We start from the raw sequence: 18,771 nt of genomic DNA on the forward strand, positions 1-18,771 counted from the left end.
ATTTTTCATGATCATTTTCGTAATGCTCATTAAGCTGATATTCAAATACTCAAGCTGCCTTGTTCTCTTTAATTTTGTTAAGTACTAAACTTACTCTTATAATATATATAATAACATAAATAATATTTAATAGCATTTTATTTTATTTGTAGTGTTTGTCAGAGGCAGGGAAGCTCTTCTCTTAATTTTAATTTTAATTTTAATGTCATTGTATTTTATATATATAGTAAATATTAAAAAAAGACAAACATGTTTATAAATTTATATTTGAAATATATTTAAAAGCAAGATTTTATATTTGTATTATATATACATATTTAATACATAAATTTATTTCTTACATCAATATATTTAATATATTCAATTACAATAATAAAAACACAAATGCTTGCTAAATAATCTATTTATGTATTACAAAATGAATATTTATGGAAATTTTGTGTCTTTGAAAATAGAAAAAAATGTCTAAAGTAAATAAAAAATAAATAGTAAAAAAAATAGTAGAAAAATATAGTAGAAAAAATGAATCAATTAATATACCAATATATATATATCTATAACAGGGTTTGATAATTGTTAGCGATTTTATACTTAAACATTATTTCATTTATCATTTATGTAGTCTTTTATGTAGTCTACTTCGTCTTTAAGCGTTAAATTAAAGCGAATCACAGCCCATATCAAACTGGGCTGTGAACAGATTTTCATCTGAGGAGCAGTGGGAAAATCTTATTTTTATATATATTGTAAATAAAACTTTGTTTTTTTAAACTACAGCAGACTCAACTAGAGAGCAGGTAGAGACAACTTACCATTGGGAACAGTTAGCTTCATGTAAAACGGCTGCTTTCATTTAAGAAAAGTTATGTGGGATGGCTTGGATATGATACAATGAGAACACTTTTAGCAGAGAACACATTGGTGAAAAGTAAAGGGTGCAATTTAAAAGCAATTATTGGGAACAGAAACACTTACTGCAATGAGTAACATTAAAGCACAGTTGCTTTACACTTGGGAGCACTTTTTGTTTGCATTTGGGAACAGTAGAATGCATCAGGATATGCTCGATTAAATGCAGCTAACTTTTGCTTTGCGGGAACAGTTTGTATGCGAGTCAAAAGTTGGCTCGAGTCCGCAATAAATTGCCCAGCTATCGTGCACTATGAAGTGTGTGTGGCCAAAGACCGACAGAGTGCGAGCGAGAGGTGGGAGTGGCCGGGTAGGCGTGCCTGAGACTGGTGCTTGCCATAGCGTTTGCGTTGTGGTTGCCAATATCTTACGCTTGGCCAGGCACCTGGGCGAAGCTGCAGCTGCAGACGGATGTGCCAGCTATGCGACGGATGTGTCGACGGATGGAAAGGCTGAAGCGGATGTGAACTCAAGTCGCTATGTGTTACCCAGGGCAAGCCAATGAATGTAGCCAACCAACCAGCAGCTCAGCTGCTGCTTCCTCGAAAGCCCGTTCCCTTTTGTCTCTTGAATCTTGGCTGTCAAATATATTTCATGAAGATTTAACGCATTTGCAGCGCCAACGAGGCGGCTCATTATAAACCGCTGTGCCTTTCCTTTCTACTGCCTCTCTACGCGCTTCTCACTCGTGTGCAATTTTAATTATGCATGTCAAACGCTTCAGCTACCAAATGCCAGCTAGACCTCTGCGCTTAAAGAGTCATGAGTGCGTGGGTGTGTGTGTGCTTGTGTGTGTGAGGAGTGAGCCAAAACTTCAATTGTCATGCCATCAGCAGAGCACGGAAAATGGCGCGTAACGATGTCTTAATTAAGACTCGTCAAAGGGCAACAGCACAGCACGACGCAAAGGATGCTGTGTGTGTGTGTGTGCCCCATGATGTGGCAGCTGTGGCAGCTGTGTGTGTGTGTAGAATGTCTGCCTCCCTCGCATGTGCCGCATCAAATATCGAAAATCAGTTTTGCTCCACAATGACACGACGAAAAACGCGTCGCCTGTCTCTGCTTCTGGCTGGACCACGTTTATTATGTTAATTTCTGAGTGTCACCCTAAAAGACATAATATATATTTGCTGCCTAACAAAAGACGCCGACTCATGCCAGCGACTACTAAGCTAGCTAACCAACAGCTTTTTCTTTTCTTTCTGTTTGCATGACAAGCACAAGTATCTGGCACATTCTCTAGTCAAGTCGAGCTCTACTTTTATGTAATATGTATATATCTTCAGCTTGGAAGTATGCTTAAGATCAATCATTTGTGTACTGTATGTTTGTTTGATTGATGTCCATGTTTGCAAATCAGTCACGTCTTCAGGCCATCATTTATTTAGTCCATCTGTCAGTCTATCAGTGAGTTAAGCCTTCAGCCAGTCAGTCCATCAGTCAGTCTAGGAAATCAGTCAATCAATTTGTCAGTCCATTGATTAGTCCGCCAGTCAGTCCATCACTCAATCAGTCAATCAATCAGTCTTTCAGTCAATCTATTGGTTAGCCCATCAGTCAGTCAGTTAATCAATCATTTAATCATCTATCAATCAGTCAGTCTTTCAGTCACTTAATAATTCAGTCCATCAACCAGTCCAGCAGTCAATCAAACGCTCAAGTAATTAATCAATAAGTCAGTCAATCAGACGATCAATTAGTTTATCAATCACTCTGTTAATCAGCCAGTCAATCACTCTATCAATCACTCCTTTAATCAGCCAGTCAATCACTCTATCAATCACGCTCTCAATCACTCTTTTAATCAGCCAGTCAATCACTCTATCAATTACGCTTTTAATCAGCCAGTCAATCAGTCTTTCAATCACTCTTTTAATCAGCCAGTCAATCAGTCTTTCAATCACTCTTTTAATCAGCCAGTCAGTCACTCTATCAATCACTCTTCTAATTAGCCAGTCAATCACTCTGTCAATCAGGTTAAATAACTAGATTAATTCACCCTTCAATCAGACAATCAATCAGATCTTTGCACACTTTACTCTGAGATAGAGCATTACAGTTGTGTTAAATTTTAAATTGCAGTAAATATATCTAAGAAGTGCAGCAGGATACCTATCATTTCCGTATTTGTAAATCAATAGTTTCTCTCAGGAACAATTATTGAAGCGCATTTCATATTCCCCAACACCCCTCTCTTTCTCTCTCCTTCTCTCTGTCTATCTCTATGCAAGTTAAATCGCTTTCCACTGGACTCAAGTGGGGCTTTCGATGTGAAATTTTACAATTTGTACGCAATTTTTCATGGCTGCCCTCGAAAGTGTGCTACACTCTGTGCGATTATTCAATTTCATGACCCACTCTGCAGCAGTTTACGCTCGCCCATTCTTTGCGCACGTTGCATATATGCATGCAACTGACAGTTGCCACAAATTGCGTCCTTAAAATTGTTCAAACTTTATTTCTTGCAGCATTGAATCAAAATCGATGGCCTGGGAGCAATTGTTGCTAGTTAGTTTGTTGTTGTTGCTGCTGCTGCTGTTGCTGTTGCTGCTGCTGCTGCATCAGCAATTAGCCAAAGACAACAATGGAGAAGCAATAAACATGGTTGCTTATAAGTCAGTTGGCAGGCGGCAGGCGGCAGGCGGCAGGCGAAGGCAATGGCAGGAAGCATGAGTCGGGTATCTATGTGCCCTTTGTTGCTGTTGCTGTTGCTGTTGCTGTTGCTGTTGCTGTTGCCGTTGCCATTGCCGTTGCTGTTGCGGGCAACAAATGAACTGTACAAATGAAAGTCACAGGGCCAACTTGTCGACAATGGCAATGGCGCCCAGCCACGCCCCCGCGCGACGTCTGCTGTGTTTAGCGCTTTATTTATGGCAGCAAATGCAGCGCGTAAATCACACACACACACACACACACGCGCGCGCGCACACACACACACATCGCCATTAAGCTGCATTAGTGGGCGTTGGAGGCGTGGCCGCGCTGCAGTCGACTGAAACAATCAAACGGAAATTAATTGCGGAATGTGTGAAAAGTGAAAGGCAACAGCAAAGCCGTTTGGCTTTTATCGTGCAAATCTTCTCGTGCCACGCCCCCCTCTCCCCTGGCATTTAGCGCGCGAACGCCTTAATTTTAATGATTTGCCACAGGAAATTTGTGCTGCAGCCAAAAGCCGGCTTCCTCCTATTATGAAAATCACTTAACGCTTTTTCTTTCTGCCAATCAACTGAAATATTCAATTTTTAATTTCATCTTGCAGAATTTAATTGAAATTCTGTTTCTGAACTCGCAAGCCTTGGCCGAGTCTAATTAGCTTTTAGCATCATTACTCTTATTACACAACCTAATTATAGCCATAAATTAGGTTAGTTCAAACATGAATAGCCCATCTCACTGAAAGCTTACTTCAATTTCTAGTCGGATTTGTGGGCTGCGCTGTCAACAACGCTTCTCTTTGCGGTTCTCAACAGCACGACTACGAATATGGCCTTTACATACTCTTCATCTCTCCCTCTCTATATTGTTCTCATTCTTCCATTTATCGCATGCTGTCTTTACCTCTGCCGCTTTCTTTCTGTGTTTTTCGTGTTCGCTTTTTCATGTTTTTTTTTTCAATTATTTTCTTTGCATATTCTCTGTCTTTCTCTCTCTCTATTTTCTCTCTCGTTCTCTTCTCATATTTATCCCTCTTTATTTGTAACACTCTCTCTCACTATCCAACCCTCTCACTTTATCTTCCTCTCTCTTTCTCTCTCTCACTCTTTCACTATCTACCCCTCTCACTTTAGCTCTCTCTCTCTCTATCGCTTTCTATATTTATCTATATCTTTATATTTCTCCCTCTCTCTCTCTCTCTCTCTCTCTCTCTCTCTCTTCCTCTCTCTCTCTCTCTACCTCCCTTCTTCCCATAACTCTCCCTCTATATTTCTCACACTCTCTCGCACTATTTAACTCTCTCAAATTATCTTTCTCTCTCTTTCTATCTCTGTATATCTATCTCATTATATTTCTCTCAAGCTCCCTCTCTCTTTCTCTCTCTCTCTCTCTCTCTCTCTCTCTCTCTCTCTCTCTCTCTCTATCTGTTTCTTCAGACTCTTCTCTACACTTTTTTTTTTTTGGTTCTCTCATTCCTTTTCTCATTCTGTCATCCTTATCGCTGCTTCGTCTCTCTCTCTCTCTTTCTCTTCCACTCTATTTCAATCTCTATACCTACCTCATCTCATTCACAACCTAGAAATTCGATACATGTGAGCTATATCTGGATGGAAATTGATTCGTAGTAGCCTTTTTTTGGTTATAGAATCAGTCAGGCTAAAAGAATTTCACTCAACATACATATACTTAAATTATAATCTATACATGAAAAACAGAAAATCGTAAATTATCAACGAGATTGTAAGCGAAGTGCCATCAGAGAAGGCAGTAAGAGCGACCACTCCTCCCCCAGGCCCCCTTTCCGATAACTGAGCGGCGAGTGGCAAGTGGGAAGGCAGAGAGATACAGAGACAGCGAGTGTGTGTGAGTAAGAGTATTAGAAAGTGTGTGTGAGAGAGAGAGAGAGAGTGAGAAAAAGAGAGAGAGAGAGAGAGTGAAAGTGAGAAGAAGAGGAAGAGAAAGAGAAAGAGAAAAAGAGATAGAGAAATATTGAGAGAAGAAGTGAACAGAGAAACAAAGAAGGAGAAAATAGCTGTGATTCCTCCTAAGCAGCAGATACGTAAAGATAAACCTGGAGAACTTTGCAGACCCGTTCAATTAGCTCACTCCGGACGAGCTAAGCTCAAGATCGGGAAATTCGTTCTATTTTGAAGTAAGTTCCCAATGTCTCTTTCTCTCTCCCTCTCTAACTGTCTCCCTAGTTCTGTCCGTCCTCATGCCTGCTCTCTCGTACGCAGATGGTTATCAATCTGAATCCAACGACGCTGACTAATGCGAACGGCAACAGCAGCCCAATGGCAATCATCAGTCATGCGGTAATGGATGATGTCGTCTATATGCATGTGGTATGTCCGGGCGATGAGATCTCTAAATGGGTGACCTTGGAGGAGGCATTGGGCCTCTGCCCGTCTGCAGTCATTGCCTACACGCAGTTGACTTTGACGCATATCTTTGGTCCGCCCGTTGAGGATCAAGAGCCCAGTCTGTTTGACTGATATCCAATGATTCGTTTGCTGTCGTCGTCATTGCCATCGTCTTTCGTCTTTCTATGACTACTCCTTCTGCTTGGAAGCTCGAAACTGCTTCGACCGTTGAATTTCCGCCAATAATTGGCCAAAACACAACCGATGAACAATTAAAAACTATCAATAACTTATGCTACAATAATAACAACAACGGCAAACACACAAAAAGACACTTTTGCCAATGTGCAGAATTTTCAAATTCAAATTTCAAGCTTTCCAAAAAAATGAAATGACAAAAACATCTTGCGAACCCAAAAATCAAGCCCGAATCCCTCGACATAATTGTTTCGATATTAAATTTCTCATGTGCATATATGCACAAAAGATATTGTTAGCCAGTTGAGCAGATCGCACACACACACTAATTTACACCTTTACACAGACAGAAGCACAAATACAATCCAAAATCAGACGCCCAGTTTTAACCAAGTCCCTCGATTTGAACATATCAAACTCAAATTTCAAGTTTCTCTTCTACATACATAGTTTATTTTCCCTCTTTCACACAAACAATTTTGATTTTGTTGGAAACTCTATAAAAGTTGGCAAATATTTTCGAGTTGGTTCCTAAGCGTGGTTATTACAAATTCAATGAGAGCAGTCCATATTCCAAATTTAATAATGATGTAACTCCAAATCTATTATAAGATAATACAAATAATGGGGTTTTTTTAAAAAATTCTAAATTATCGTTGATTTTCTTTACATTGGGTGGCGAGTTGTGGGTGATAATGGTAATGGTAAGTGTAAGGGTAATGGTAATGGTAATGGTAATGGTATTACTATAATAAGGACAATGACAATAACAATGTTAATGAAAATGAAAGTGATTATAAGATTTCTATTCTATATAATTGTTCGTTTATCAATTTATCGAGTTCCATTTAACAACATATAGCATATGATGGGCATAGGCTTCTTTTTTTTTTTGTTGAATTCCATTAGAGTAAATTTCATCATCATTTCAGTTATTTGACTTTATGAATCGCTTGTAATACTTTTTATTTCTCAAGGCTGCATACGGACGTGCTTCAATTTGGCCGTATGAAAAGCAGCTCATAGACCAAATTCTCTGATGATTGGGCTACAATAGTTGGGGCCGATGGCTGCTAAAGGCAGTTGGTTACAAAAATTTTGTTCCTTTGACATCGAGATTCAACTGGACAAACTTGTCCTTGGCCTGTGATCACGTGCGCTTGTCGCATTTGTCAGTTACCTGACTCGGTGAACAACAAAAAGAACAGACACATACACACGCACACGCACAAATACATGCGCGCCATTAAATTGTTGACAACGCGGCGTATGCGTAATGCGGTCGTGCCCCATTTTGTATTGTCCTGCCTTGTCCTCTTTTAACTTGCTCTTTACTCTTCACACGTCTGTGCTTGTACCTTCTTTTCTGCTTTGTTGCGCCCAACCTTATGCGCGCACCAAATTTGTCTTGGCTTAGGCATTTCAATTGCAAATTAGCCCACGCCTCCTCTCCTTTCCCTGTCGCCCTCTGCCTTTACCTGCTGCTCGTTTGGCTTTCTAGTTTCCTTTTCTGCTTTTGTCGTATACCCTTACTGTGGCTATTATGCTGCTGTCACGGAATGTGTAACAGTTATGTATGTCTGACCTTTGCCTAGATGTAATTTGAATATGTTAAAACTGACCCACAAAAATATAGTATTTAAATTAGAAATAAATACCTTTTGGAGAAAAAATACCATATTTTGTTAGCAAGGGTATTTAAGTTGGCTTATGCCTTCGCCAGCTGCTCTCTTTCTCTGCTCGTTCACCGCCAGTTTCTTTTCTCTTCTCTTTGCTTTCATGCTCTGGCCTGCTTCAGTTTTTACTTTGGCCACATTCAAAGTGTACATTTCGCTTTTTGCGTGGCAATTTGAATGATTTATGTTGATTGCGTATAATTGCATGTTGTGCTGCCTTTGCGACGCCCGCTTTCTCGCTATACCCAGCTCCACTAGTAACAACTTCCACGAGTTGCGCCTTTGGCATGAACGATCCTAACCTCAGACATTTGCATTGTTGCTGCCCGCTGCTGGCGCCAGCGTTGTCGTCGTTGTCTCAGCTTTTATGACGCGTCATCTGTCAGCGACTTGTTGTGACATTGTCTGCTTGCTCCACAGGGGCGTAGCATGAAGGGGGACCATGCGGGGCTTGGCTAGACATTGCGCTGCTTATCTAATTATGCGCCCAAATGCCACGCAACACAAAAATGCCACCGCGCCACCGCCTCAATGCCCGGCCAAGTACTGGTTGACTGTCTTTTGCGGCACGACGCTTCTTTTTTCTAACCAGGCAAATGGGCGGGGTTGCTAAATGTGAAGGAGTGGGATGGGAGTTAGCTTAATGGCAAGGCGCGCGCGCATTTATTTCGCTTGTAAACGAGCGCAATTTGCAATTTGAACGCGTCCATTTGGCGGCGGGATATACATACTTATATACATATACTACCTTCTCTTGTGCTTCCAACCCACCTGTCAGCCATTTGCAATTGAATATTTATTTGCGCCTGTCTAGGGGCGTGGCATTCAACTAAAAGTTATTACGCATAAGCAATAGACAAATTTTTTAAGTTAAGGGAAGGAAGGAGCAGCCAAATTTTTGCACTCTGCTAATCAGACTAAAACGCAAACAGTGTGCCCAGACAATGAAAATGAAGAAAGAGGTGCCCGTGGGTTTTATTTATATACCAGCTGAAGATCGTGTGTTAGAATTGATTTAAAAAAATAAAATAAAAATAAATAATACTAACAATAAATAAAATAATAATAATAACATCTAATAATTTAATAATCTAATCAAGTTCGTGGATCACAAGTATTAAAACCTGTCGAACGGTTGGTCACACTGTTGAACAATGCCTTTGCCCAACGCACGAACTTGCGTCGCAGATTAGAAATGGCAGCAGAATGCAAAAACAAAATGAACGCAAGCTGAACACAGAAAGAGTGGGAGTAAGAGAAAGATAGCGAGTGTGAGCAAAGGAGCAGAGAGGAGTGGGAAACGTCAGCTAATAAAATGAACTTTATGCGCGAACGTGCGTGGACTTCAAACAGCAAAAGGAGCAAGCGGAAGAAGAAGAAGCTGGGACACACATTAAAATAGATGCAGCAAAGAGTCAGAGAATGAGAGAGCAAGGAGAGGGTAAGGGACTGTTGGATAGTTATTGCCCAGTGTCCCAGTGTCAGTTCTCTTTTATGCTCTCTTTCTCTCTCTCAGTTACAGTTTCAGTTGCCTAATTATAATTTTGCAATTCTGCTGGCGCATGCAAAATTCATGACTGCCGGAGGAAGAGGAAGGTAATAGCGTGGACGAAGCGTGAGCGGGAGGACGAGGTGCTCACATAACATTGCGCCTCTCTTTCGCCCTCATATTCTTTGATGGTGGTGCTGCTGCTGCTTCCGCTGCTCTTGCCGCTGATGTTAACATAAAACATGACAACTTCCGGCTGCTACTTTACTAAAAGCGCAGCGAAAATGCGACGTGGGCGTGCCAGCTGAGAGGGGCGCACGTTAAGCGTTTTATGGCCAAAAATGTGCGTTTCATTTGGCGCTGGCAGCGTGCTTCGTTCGCTTTGCGCTGAATCCCAAAACTTCCGCTGCGATACCCTGGTAAAAATAATAAAGGAGGATATTTCGCAACTAGATAGTTGGCATACAAATTAAAAATTGATAGCGGATTTCGAATTTTGATTGACATCAATTTTGAACAGTGACAAAAAAAGGTTCTAAATTGGAATGCCATCGATAAATGTATTTTAATGTATAAAGATATAGAAGAAATAGTACAGGGTACTCCAATTGGCAAGTGAAATCAACACAATCTTAGTCAGTTAGACTACTACAATGCAGCTTAAGGATACCAGCTATGCCCACATTAAAATTAAGTTATCATGAAATTTCATATTTAACGTACCTTTTACAGATCGGTTTAATGAATTCCACTCAGTTTCATACATTCACAGGGTATTCCAGAGTCGACTACAGTCAATGGCTAACGCTTTCACTTGTTATTTGCTGCTTTTCTGCAAATGTTGCAAATCTTAGCGAAAAAGAAAACTTGTCGTAAAAATATTTTCATCAGCCAAGATGGGGCGTGGCCGAAAGGGGGTATGGGTGGGGCGGTGGTGGTGGTGCGAAATGAAGCAATGAAAACGGGCAATAAACAAATGGCACAGCGCAGCGGAAGTTAAAGCAAAGCGCACAAAATGGCGGCCAGCGCACCGGAAGACAAAGACATCAGACGCCATCCTGCCCCCCGCCCTTATCCTCGTCGCTCGTCTTCCCACTCTGTTTCGGTTGGCGGGGAATTTATGAAGCATAAGCTGCATAAACATTTAGATTACATAAGCGTCAGGCCCGAGCATATCCCGGCCAGGACACAGAAAATCCAGCGACGCTTGCAACATTTTAAGTGTCGATAATTTTTGGTACACTCAATGACAGGGCACAGCGGGGCGTGGCAGGACAGTGCAGGGCTGGCGTGACAGCGGCTCTACTCTCACGGAGAGCTCATGCATATGCATCAGCTATGCAAATGACAAACAGGAGAGAAAGAGAGAGATGGAAAGAGAGAGAGAACAGAGTGAAACGAGGCGATAAGCAAAGCATTTAAAATTGCATAGAAGGCAGGAAATTTGCATTTCTTCAATGCAACAGAGCGAGAAGGAGAAAAAGAGACAGAGAGAGAGTGTGAGAGAGAGAGAGACAGATTGAGGCAAATGCAAATGTTATGTGTCAGCAATAAACAATAGACTAACAAGTGAATATCCCCGAATAATTCGATGCAACTCGTGCTGAGATAAGTGCGGAGCATAATGGAATGGAATTGGGTTTGGAGTCGAGATTAACGCAAAGAGAAAACAAAAGAATATCTTGATTAAAGGAACGCTTCAGCGCATCTCGAGCACACTGTAGTGGAATGGAACACGCTACAAAGCTATGGATAATTTTTAATTCAACGAATTGAAATAAATGAAATGAAATACATTGAAATGGAATGAATACATTCAAATGCTGCGCATATTCATTACTTTCAGAAAAAAACAAGTAGAGATTAATGAAATTACATTGCAATACTTTAGAAAGCAGACTGAAATGAAATGGAAAGGAACGCATTAGTGTATTACGAATATTAAATTTATTAAAGAGAAAGAGAAGAATAAAATATACATGAAACTACACAATTGATAAGAGGCTGGAACGAAATGGAATGGAACACAAATATTCAGTAATAGAAATTGGAATTGGAATTGGAATTGGAAGATGAGCTTGAAAGTGAAGTACAAGTCAGTACAAGTTTTTTTTATGCAATGCGAAATTCAGATTGGTACGAAATGGAATGAAACGTAAAACAAGATTTCAAAGTAGTATAATAATAACAATTATGCAATGCAAATAGAACCAAGTGGAGAGGAACGAAATGGAATGAAACACGTTGCCGATCAGTTATGATATGTTGCAGAATGATATAGCTGCAGAAATGAAGACGCATCAAATGGATTTCATAGAAGTTTATTGAAATCTCACGAAAGACAATGAAATATGCGTTGTGGAACTACGAAAGCGAACAGCTATAAAACCATTTAATTTATGACTCTTAGTGATTGAACTCTTAGGAACGAACCTCTATAGGTCAGTGAATGTTCCATGTAGAGTGTACATACAGACATAACTATTATGGGAGACAAAAGAAAGAGGGTGGGTGATTAAGTAGGGGCTATAGCTCACATCTAACCGAAGAAATTTAGTTAGGAAGGGAGAGGGAGAGAGATGGAGGGGGAAATCAGTGTACAAAACGTGTAGGGTATAAGTGAGTAGGGTTTGGCAGGGTGGTGTAGGGTATGCGGCGTTGGCCAAATGGGGCAGGCGAGTGGTGCAGCGGCAGCTCGGCTACGTGATTTGTTTGCCAAATTGTGGCAAATGTGTGTGTGTGTGCGAGTGTGTGTCCGTGTGTATGTGTGCCGCTAATTGAGTTGTTGCTTACACACACACACACACACACACTCAGATATACACGAAGATACACATTCCCCAAGCAGTCACGCCCAGTGCTCCGTGGCAGCGCGCCTCGTGTGCTGGCTTCCGCCTTTTGGTTTATTGAGTTTGCATGACCCTAATTTAAAGATGATTTAAAATTCCCGCAGCGAAATTAACCAAACGTCCGATCAGCTCAGCTGCTGCAATTGACTTCATCTTCATACCCCTCCAGCTAGCAGTTGTGTGCAGGGAGGGGGGGGGGGGGGGCTGGGGGGTTGGGTGGCTTGCGATTTATTGTTCGCTCGCTAATGCGCCGCATTTATCATGCAGCTGGCGCTTGGCGCTTGGCGCTAGACGAACGCCAACTGTAGCGCTAATGTTCGCCACTTGGACCAACATAAATTATGTTTAATCAGCAACAACAGCAAGCAACAAACAACAAACAACAAGCAGCCGTGTTGCAAGTCGCTTAATAGCCAAGCGAACAGCTTTCAGATACAAATGCATCCATCAGATACATCAGCGAAGGGAGCATTAGCTGCAGCAAAGTGGCGCCTGCCTAACTACATTGAACAAAAAGAGGATTTTATAATTATCAGTCACAAAAAAAGCCGTTGTAGCTGACTAGCAAATACCCTGTAAAGGCCAGACCAACACCTGAAAGAGAAACAGAAGACGACAAAAGGAGCTGATGAGCGTGTGGATTGCTTATAAGCAGGGTATAAACTTGTATAAGAAAAATCGATAATTATCGATTATAGTAGCGCTCAAAATGTTGTTAGTTCTATTTCAGAGTGTTTATTAGCAATATATATACTCGTTTCGCTTTTTGTACAGAGTATTCTTCGTAAGATATTCTTCAAAAACCTTGCAACATCCTGCAATCTGTTTATAATAAGCTTTAAAGCTGCTGCTGCTGCTGCTGCCTCTGCCGATGCTGTCGCGCACAAAAAAGCACTTAAGATCCCCCGGACGCTGCGAAAAACTAAATTACCCAATTGGCCACGCCCCCAGCAAAGGAGGTGAGAGCCTTTTTTGGCAGCTACTCCATATTCATGTTGAACAGGATTAGCAGGGACAGCAGCGTGATTTGTCCGGCGGCTTATCGATCTGTGACTAGTCCCAAAGCAGAGGTTGGAGCAGCACTAGAGCTGCAGATGAGTGTGTAGCTGGAGCTGTAGCAGACCGTGGGCCAGGCACGAAGAGCAGCAACAAACGCATCATGTCAATCAAGAGCAGAGTGAAACACTTTAGCCGCTAGCAACAAGAACGGCGATTACGCTGGGCGCCGTTTAAGGTGGGTCGTCAAGCGTGGGCGTGGGAGCAGGCCAAGAGGTGAGGCAGGAGGGAGAGTCAGTACATTACAGTACTAAGCAGGCAGCGAAATGGCCAACTAAGTGGCGGACCAGTCGCCCGTTAAGCCCCAATACGAAAACTGCCTGAGCTCAGCTACGTGCGTGAGTGTGGGCGTGGCAGCTAGTGTTGCTCTAGCAAAGTGCTTCGCCTCTCTCTCTCCCTCTTGCTCTCTCCTTTAATCAAGGTCTGCCACAAAGTATGCAACACTTTTGGCATATGCTGAATATCAGTGCAAGCTCAAGACACGACTTCCTAGAAGGGGAATAGCCATAGAGCAGCTCGTAGCACTTTCGATTGAAGTCATAAAAAACATAATGTTTTCGATTTCCATGTGGAATAATAAATTGTAGAAGAAGGTGAGAGAGCGAGGGAGACAAAGACAGGCGAAGAGCAATAGAAAGAACATTTTACAATTTAAAAATATGAAAAGCTTAAGCTGAGCTCTTTTTGTTGCACTGAAAGCTTGCAAGAGCTTTTAAGCAGCTTTCAAAACATTTTTCCTTGCATACTCTGAATGCGTTCTCAACCGTTTGAAGGTCAAGCGTAGACTGTGATGTAAAGCTCATTGTTAAAAAGCTTAGTTTGATTTGGATCACATATATAAGTAGCTTTTTAAGCTTAGTAACTATCTAGTATATATTTGGCACTATAAGTCTTTTCAATATCCTATTTCAAATATCCTTGAATGTGATTGATAATGTGCTTTAAAGCTCGCAATGCTTGATTAAAGCTCGTTAAGCGTAAGTCAAAGCTCTTTAGTATTACATTAGCTCAATTAAGCATCTAAAAAGCTGCACAAATCTTGAAGCTATTCTATAATTAGCAATTGGCAATAGTTTTCAAAGCTTTAATTAATTCATAAGTCTCTTCGTGGAGACAACTTTAGCCTTGGCTTGGCTACTTTCTGCCACAGTAATCTGATTGCTTTTAAGCTACCAGCTAAAGCTCATTAGGCGCTCTATTAGGCTTCATTAAAGCTTAAGCGGGCTTCAATTTAAGCTAAATTAAATCTCATTTCTTTAATCGAACTCACGCTGTGGCCACGCCCCCACCCACTTCAATTCCATTTCATGCATATTACATATCGCTCAGCTGGTTGCGTTCGCATTCTTCTCATACTCTCAACACTCGGGTATCTGCTGGAACACAATCAGTTTGTCTTTCAGTTGCCCCCTTAGGGTCGATTTCATGGCGCAATTTATGAAACCCGCTTGGCCTTTTGCCGCATTTCCTTCTCTTTTCTTTCCTTGTTTCTAGTTTTTTTTTCGTTTTGTTTTCAATTTTTTTTGCGCTCTCTCTCTATTTTTATACCCAGAACACAAAATGAGCGTAACAGTTCAGGGTATTATGTTTTGGCTACAATGTATGTAACAAACAGAAGGAGGCGTGGCCCTTTCTGGTCAGTCCAGATGACGGTCTGATTGTCTGTCTGCATATATGAGATAGAGTCTGCTCTCATTGAATTGATTTATTTTAAGTTAGGGTATCAGCTAGACAACCACAACACAATGATCGATAATAATCGATATACACTTCTGCCAGCATCGATAAATAAACCGATAGGCAACCTGCACTTGTAGAACATAGACAGATACATAGAGTGCAGAGCTTAGATATGTTTTCTCAATTATCTCTTGGCACATGCAACTTCTTGTATACCCTGTAATTCGACGCTGTAAATAGCGTATCTGCTTGTCATACATATACCCACTCTCTGCTTCTGTTTTTGTCGTTTCGGGCTTTGGCTGGCGTTATCTTGTGCGTAGATTCCCTGGCAGGCCAAACAGAAATATGAATTTATACCATTTTTTTAGTTGCTTTTAATGTTATTGTTGTTGTTGTTGTTTGCACTCGCAAATTCCTGGAACACAACGTAATTTATAGCTGGGAGTTTTGTGCCAAGGCTTTGCACAAAAGGAACACACAAAGTATGCAGCGAGAGGGAGAGAGACCGACAGAGACAGAGAGTAAGAGAGAGAGGGAGAGAAGCTACGCAAATTTGGGTTGACAGCTGAGGAGCAATGGTCGGATGGTTAGATGCGGCACAAAAGGAGCGCAGCTAACTTTAGCAAGACGCTTTTAATTACAGCTGATTTATTTATTGCGCACACGCTGCGCATGCAGGTGCAGCAGCTGGCAAACAGGTGCCAAAGGCGTTGGCTAATTTACAATGGACAAAGTCACAATAAATTGTCATTAAAATTGCAGTCAGCGGAATAATGCAGCTGCAGGAGCGAGAGCAGTGAGCGCAGCGACAGCAGCAGCTAGCTTGTTAGCAAGTCGTCGCTCAAAGTGTAATTAAAATGTAATTGTTGGGTAACCGCAGCACCTGACTAAGCGACCATTGGTGATGCAAGCGACAGCGCCGCACTAAATAATATAGAAACCGAAACTACTACTACTAAGTATTGAAAAACAGCTGCATGTGAGTCAGGGCGCTCTGTGGCTTGTGCCACAATACGAATTATGTGGAATCGGAGCCAGTTTTGTGATTAATTGCAATTGGGACGGCAGCATGAGCTGTAGCGGCAATTCAAGACTGACCAGCGGCGATGTAGCCGAGCAGTGCTGTCGCAATGTGCTCAACGAACTGATCTGCACAGAGGAGCAATATGTCGAGGATCTGATCAATGGCATTGAGCGTTATAGTCGCATCTTTAGACGCCGTTCAACGTTGCCGCCGGGTCTCGTTGGACAGCAGCACGTTCTCCTCTCGAATATTACAGAGATTGCGGCGCTCCATCGGCATCGCATTCTGCCCCTGATGTTGCATCATCGCCAGCAGCTGGAACTGCTCTTCGAGCGCTGGTATTCACTCGTTGAGCGCGACTTTTTTTACTGCTATGTTCTGTTCGTGGCTAATCAGCGGAATAGTCTGCATCTCTATCATTCCCATGAGCTTTATTTTAAGGTAAGCTCGTGTCGTTTTGTTTTCTATTGCTTATCCAATTTGTTATTTTATCACTGAGCGCATCAAAGCGCTTGTGCGAAGGCGAGACAACAATATAATTACTGATCAATTCAAATTAAGATGGCTGCCAAAAATGGTTCCTCATTTGCTTGCACATATTTTATTGTATTAAGGAGAGAGCAGCACAAAACATGGATGACAATAATAGCTAAAACGAATCCCAGTCACATATTGCGAATGAGTGAGAGAGAGAGAGATTGCACAGCAGAAATTTTTTTTATATATGGTGAATTCAAATAGACCAAAACTCAGCTGCCCAAAAACATAGCAGCGTAAGCGAGATAGCAACACGGTCGTTGATCAACGCAAATTAATATGGTATGTTTGATGCATAAGGGAGAGAGCAGAACAGAGCTGAAGTGAATGTTGAACACATGGTGAATTTGTGTGCGTATAAGCGAGAGCACAATAGCTGCAGAAATTGCAGTAACAATTGTCAAAAACAATTTTATTTTGTTCAGAGCAAAATGCATCTCTCTCATTCCCACTTCAATTATTATATACTGAATCAGCACAATTAAAGATTGGCGCCAACAATGGCGTCATCAGCCATAATTATATTGGCGGCTGCATGCTATTTTTGGGCTATGAAAAGGGAAAATGACGAATGTAATTCGTGTTTCGAACCAAAATACAGTTGAAATTATTATTAATGAATAAAAAATTGTTGCAGGGTAGTAGAAATCAATTCCGTTGTTAATTCTAAAATTTAAAAAATAAAAGTCAATAAATTTATAATAAATAAATAATTTAAATCTCGTTCATCAGCAGCGTCTGCAAAAACCAATGGGCGATCCGCTGGGCATACGCAGCTTTCTACTGAAACCTGTGCAGCGTATAGCGAAATATCCACTGTTACTCAATAGATTCATTCAGTTATTCTTCGAGCATCGTCAGGGTATCTCGAAGCACGTATTCACGTTGGCCTGCCGACTAGAGAAACGACTGCGCGAGCTCTTGGAGCGGGCCAATCAATCAGATCAGCTCAACGACATTAAGAACTTCCGCGTGGTACGTTCAAAGTGTTCAACCATGCCCATCTCCAATGACTTCCACGTCTTTTCTAGTCCAGCATACTCAACGAGGCGGGCTTTGTTACTATGGGCGACTTCCAGCTGATCGATGTTACACTGCGCCGCTGTTACACCTGCAAATTGTTTGCATTTAACACCTGCATCATCTACACGGAGTGTAAGGGCAACGAGCAACTGTTGCGTGGCACTTTCGCTCTGCCGGATGTTTGCTTTGTGGCCAAGCAGAAGTCCTTTCTGCTGTGCAATAAGCAGCACGAATGTGAGTTCCTTTGCCCGCTAGCATTGCTTAAAAAATGGGAGTCGATAGTGCATCGGCTGCTTGAACAGTGCGTGAGTATGGCAATTGGCGATGTCGCCAAGGATACAAAGCACTACGCGGACGACACCAGCGGGCAGCAGCAAGTGGCGCAACGCAAATCGATAAACCGCACCATCTGGTACACGATGTAGTGACCCATCCACACAGAAGCGACATCTTTCTCCTCGCTTACTCGCCTCACCACCTACTGCCACTCTTCGATGTGATATGTGTTTCAGTTGAAACTGAATCAAAACGGATAAAAACTGCCGCAATGGTTGCTACGCGACTCACAAAGCAAACCGAAAACAAACAAACAAAGTTTTAATAAAACGTTATCAAAATTGTTGGCATAAATCAAAGAGCGATGCATATAACAGTCTCCCGCTGTGCGCTGGGCAAAGGGTTAAAAAAACATTGCAAATATAAGCGGGCGACAGGTAAAACGGCGCTGAAAAAATAACCAGAACCAGGCGAGCTACAACGAGTCGCCCATCAAATACGCTGCCACAGAATGAAGCTGCAACGTGACTTCCAGCTTTCATGGTTTCTGTTGCAGACGTGTAGTAGCTCTGAGGTGTTAGCAAGTGCTGAGATCTGAGGTCATATATAACTTTATATATCTCTAACTATGTATAGTTATAGTAGCTCGATCGTAGTTTATAAATATGAAGTATAAAACTAGCTTTTCATGCAAGAAACTAATTTTTCTTCTATTGCTCATATGTTGGATGTATGTTATAGTGTTTCGATCCAATCAAGCTGCCCAAGACCTATAGGATAATGCGCTTATAAGAAATTCCATTTAGACAGCTCGGCAACTGAAAGTCTAGTAGGATAGAGCGACAATATTGATAAAATAGTTACTTGAAATGATCGATAGTTATCGATAATATAGTATATAGCTATAGTAAATACTAATGCAAACTAAACGTGTACACATGGAAACCGAAAAATGTGTGCAAAGCCAATTGGAATGACAATCGATACATAATCGATAAATATCGACATTGAAAAATCAGCGCATTCAATCAGC

At 41.4% G+C, this 18,771-nt stretch overlaps 2 protein-coding genes across 3 annotated transcripts; both read left to right on the forward strand.

Moving 5' to 3' along the window:
• Positions 1-5,525: 5,525 nt before the first annotated feature.
• LOC115482825 lies at positions 5,526-6,717 on the forward strand. Of its 2 annotated transcripts, none has more exons than XM_030223012.1 (2): positions 5,526-5,716; positions 5,766-6,717. In XM_030223012.1, exon 2 carries the CDS (start codon positions 5,802-5,804, stop codon positions 6,057-6,059), a length of 258 nt encoding a protein of 85 aa, XP_030078872.1. In that variant the 5' UTR covers positions 5,526-5,716; positions 5,766-5,801; the 3' UTR covers positions 6,060-6,717. The 2 variants fall into 2 exon arrangements, with proteins under 2 accessions (XP_030078872.1, XP_030078871.1); XM_030223011.1 differs by having other exon boundaries at positions 5,802-6,717.
• A 9,230-nt stretch (positions 6,718-15,947) lies between these two features.
• LOC111598108 (triple functional domain protein-like) lies at positions 15,948-18,047 on the forward strand. Its single transcript, XM_030223046.1, has 3 exons — positions 15,948-16,343; positions 17,175-17,414; positions 17,471-18,047. The coding sequence occupies exons 1-3, from the start codon at positions 15,948-15,950 to the stop codon at positions 17,885-17,887; spliced, it is 1,053 nt and encodes a 350-aa protein (XP_030078906.1). The 3' UTR covers positions 17,888-18,047.
• Positions 18,048-18,771: the final 724 nt, after the last annotated feature.

This window comes from Drosophila hydei, unplaced genomic scaffold (genome assembly GCF_003285905.1).
Source record: "Drosophila hydei strain 15085-1641.00,03,60 unplaced genomic scaffold, DhydRS2 tig00000090-arrow-arrow-pilon, whole genome shotgun sequence".
Classification (NCBI taxonomy): Eukaryota; Metazoa; Arthropoda; class Insecta; order Diptera; family Drosophilidae; genus Drosophila; species Drosophila hydei.

What these genes read in the sequence shown, in the direction of transcription:
- LOC111598108 (XM_030223046.1), top strand. Translation starts at nt 15,948, where the DNA reads ATGAGCTGTAGCGGCAATTCAAGACTGACCAGCGGCGATGTAGCCGAG. An exon ending in CCCATGAGCTTTATTTTAAG is followed by an intron (nt 16,344 to 17,174) that starts GTAAGCTCGTGT and finishes GTTCATCAGCAG; the next exon opens with CGTCTGCAAAAACCAATGGG. An exon ending in ACATTAAGAACTTCCGCGTG is followed by an intron (nt 17,415 to 17,470) that starts GTACGTTCAAAG and finishes CGTCTTTTCTAG; the next exon opens with TCCAGCATACTCAACGAGGC.
- LOC115482825 (XM_030223012.1), top strand. Translation starts at nt 5,802, where the DNA reads ATGGTTATCAATCTGAATCCAACGACGCTGACTAATGCGAACGGCAAC.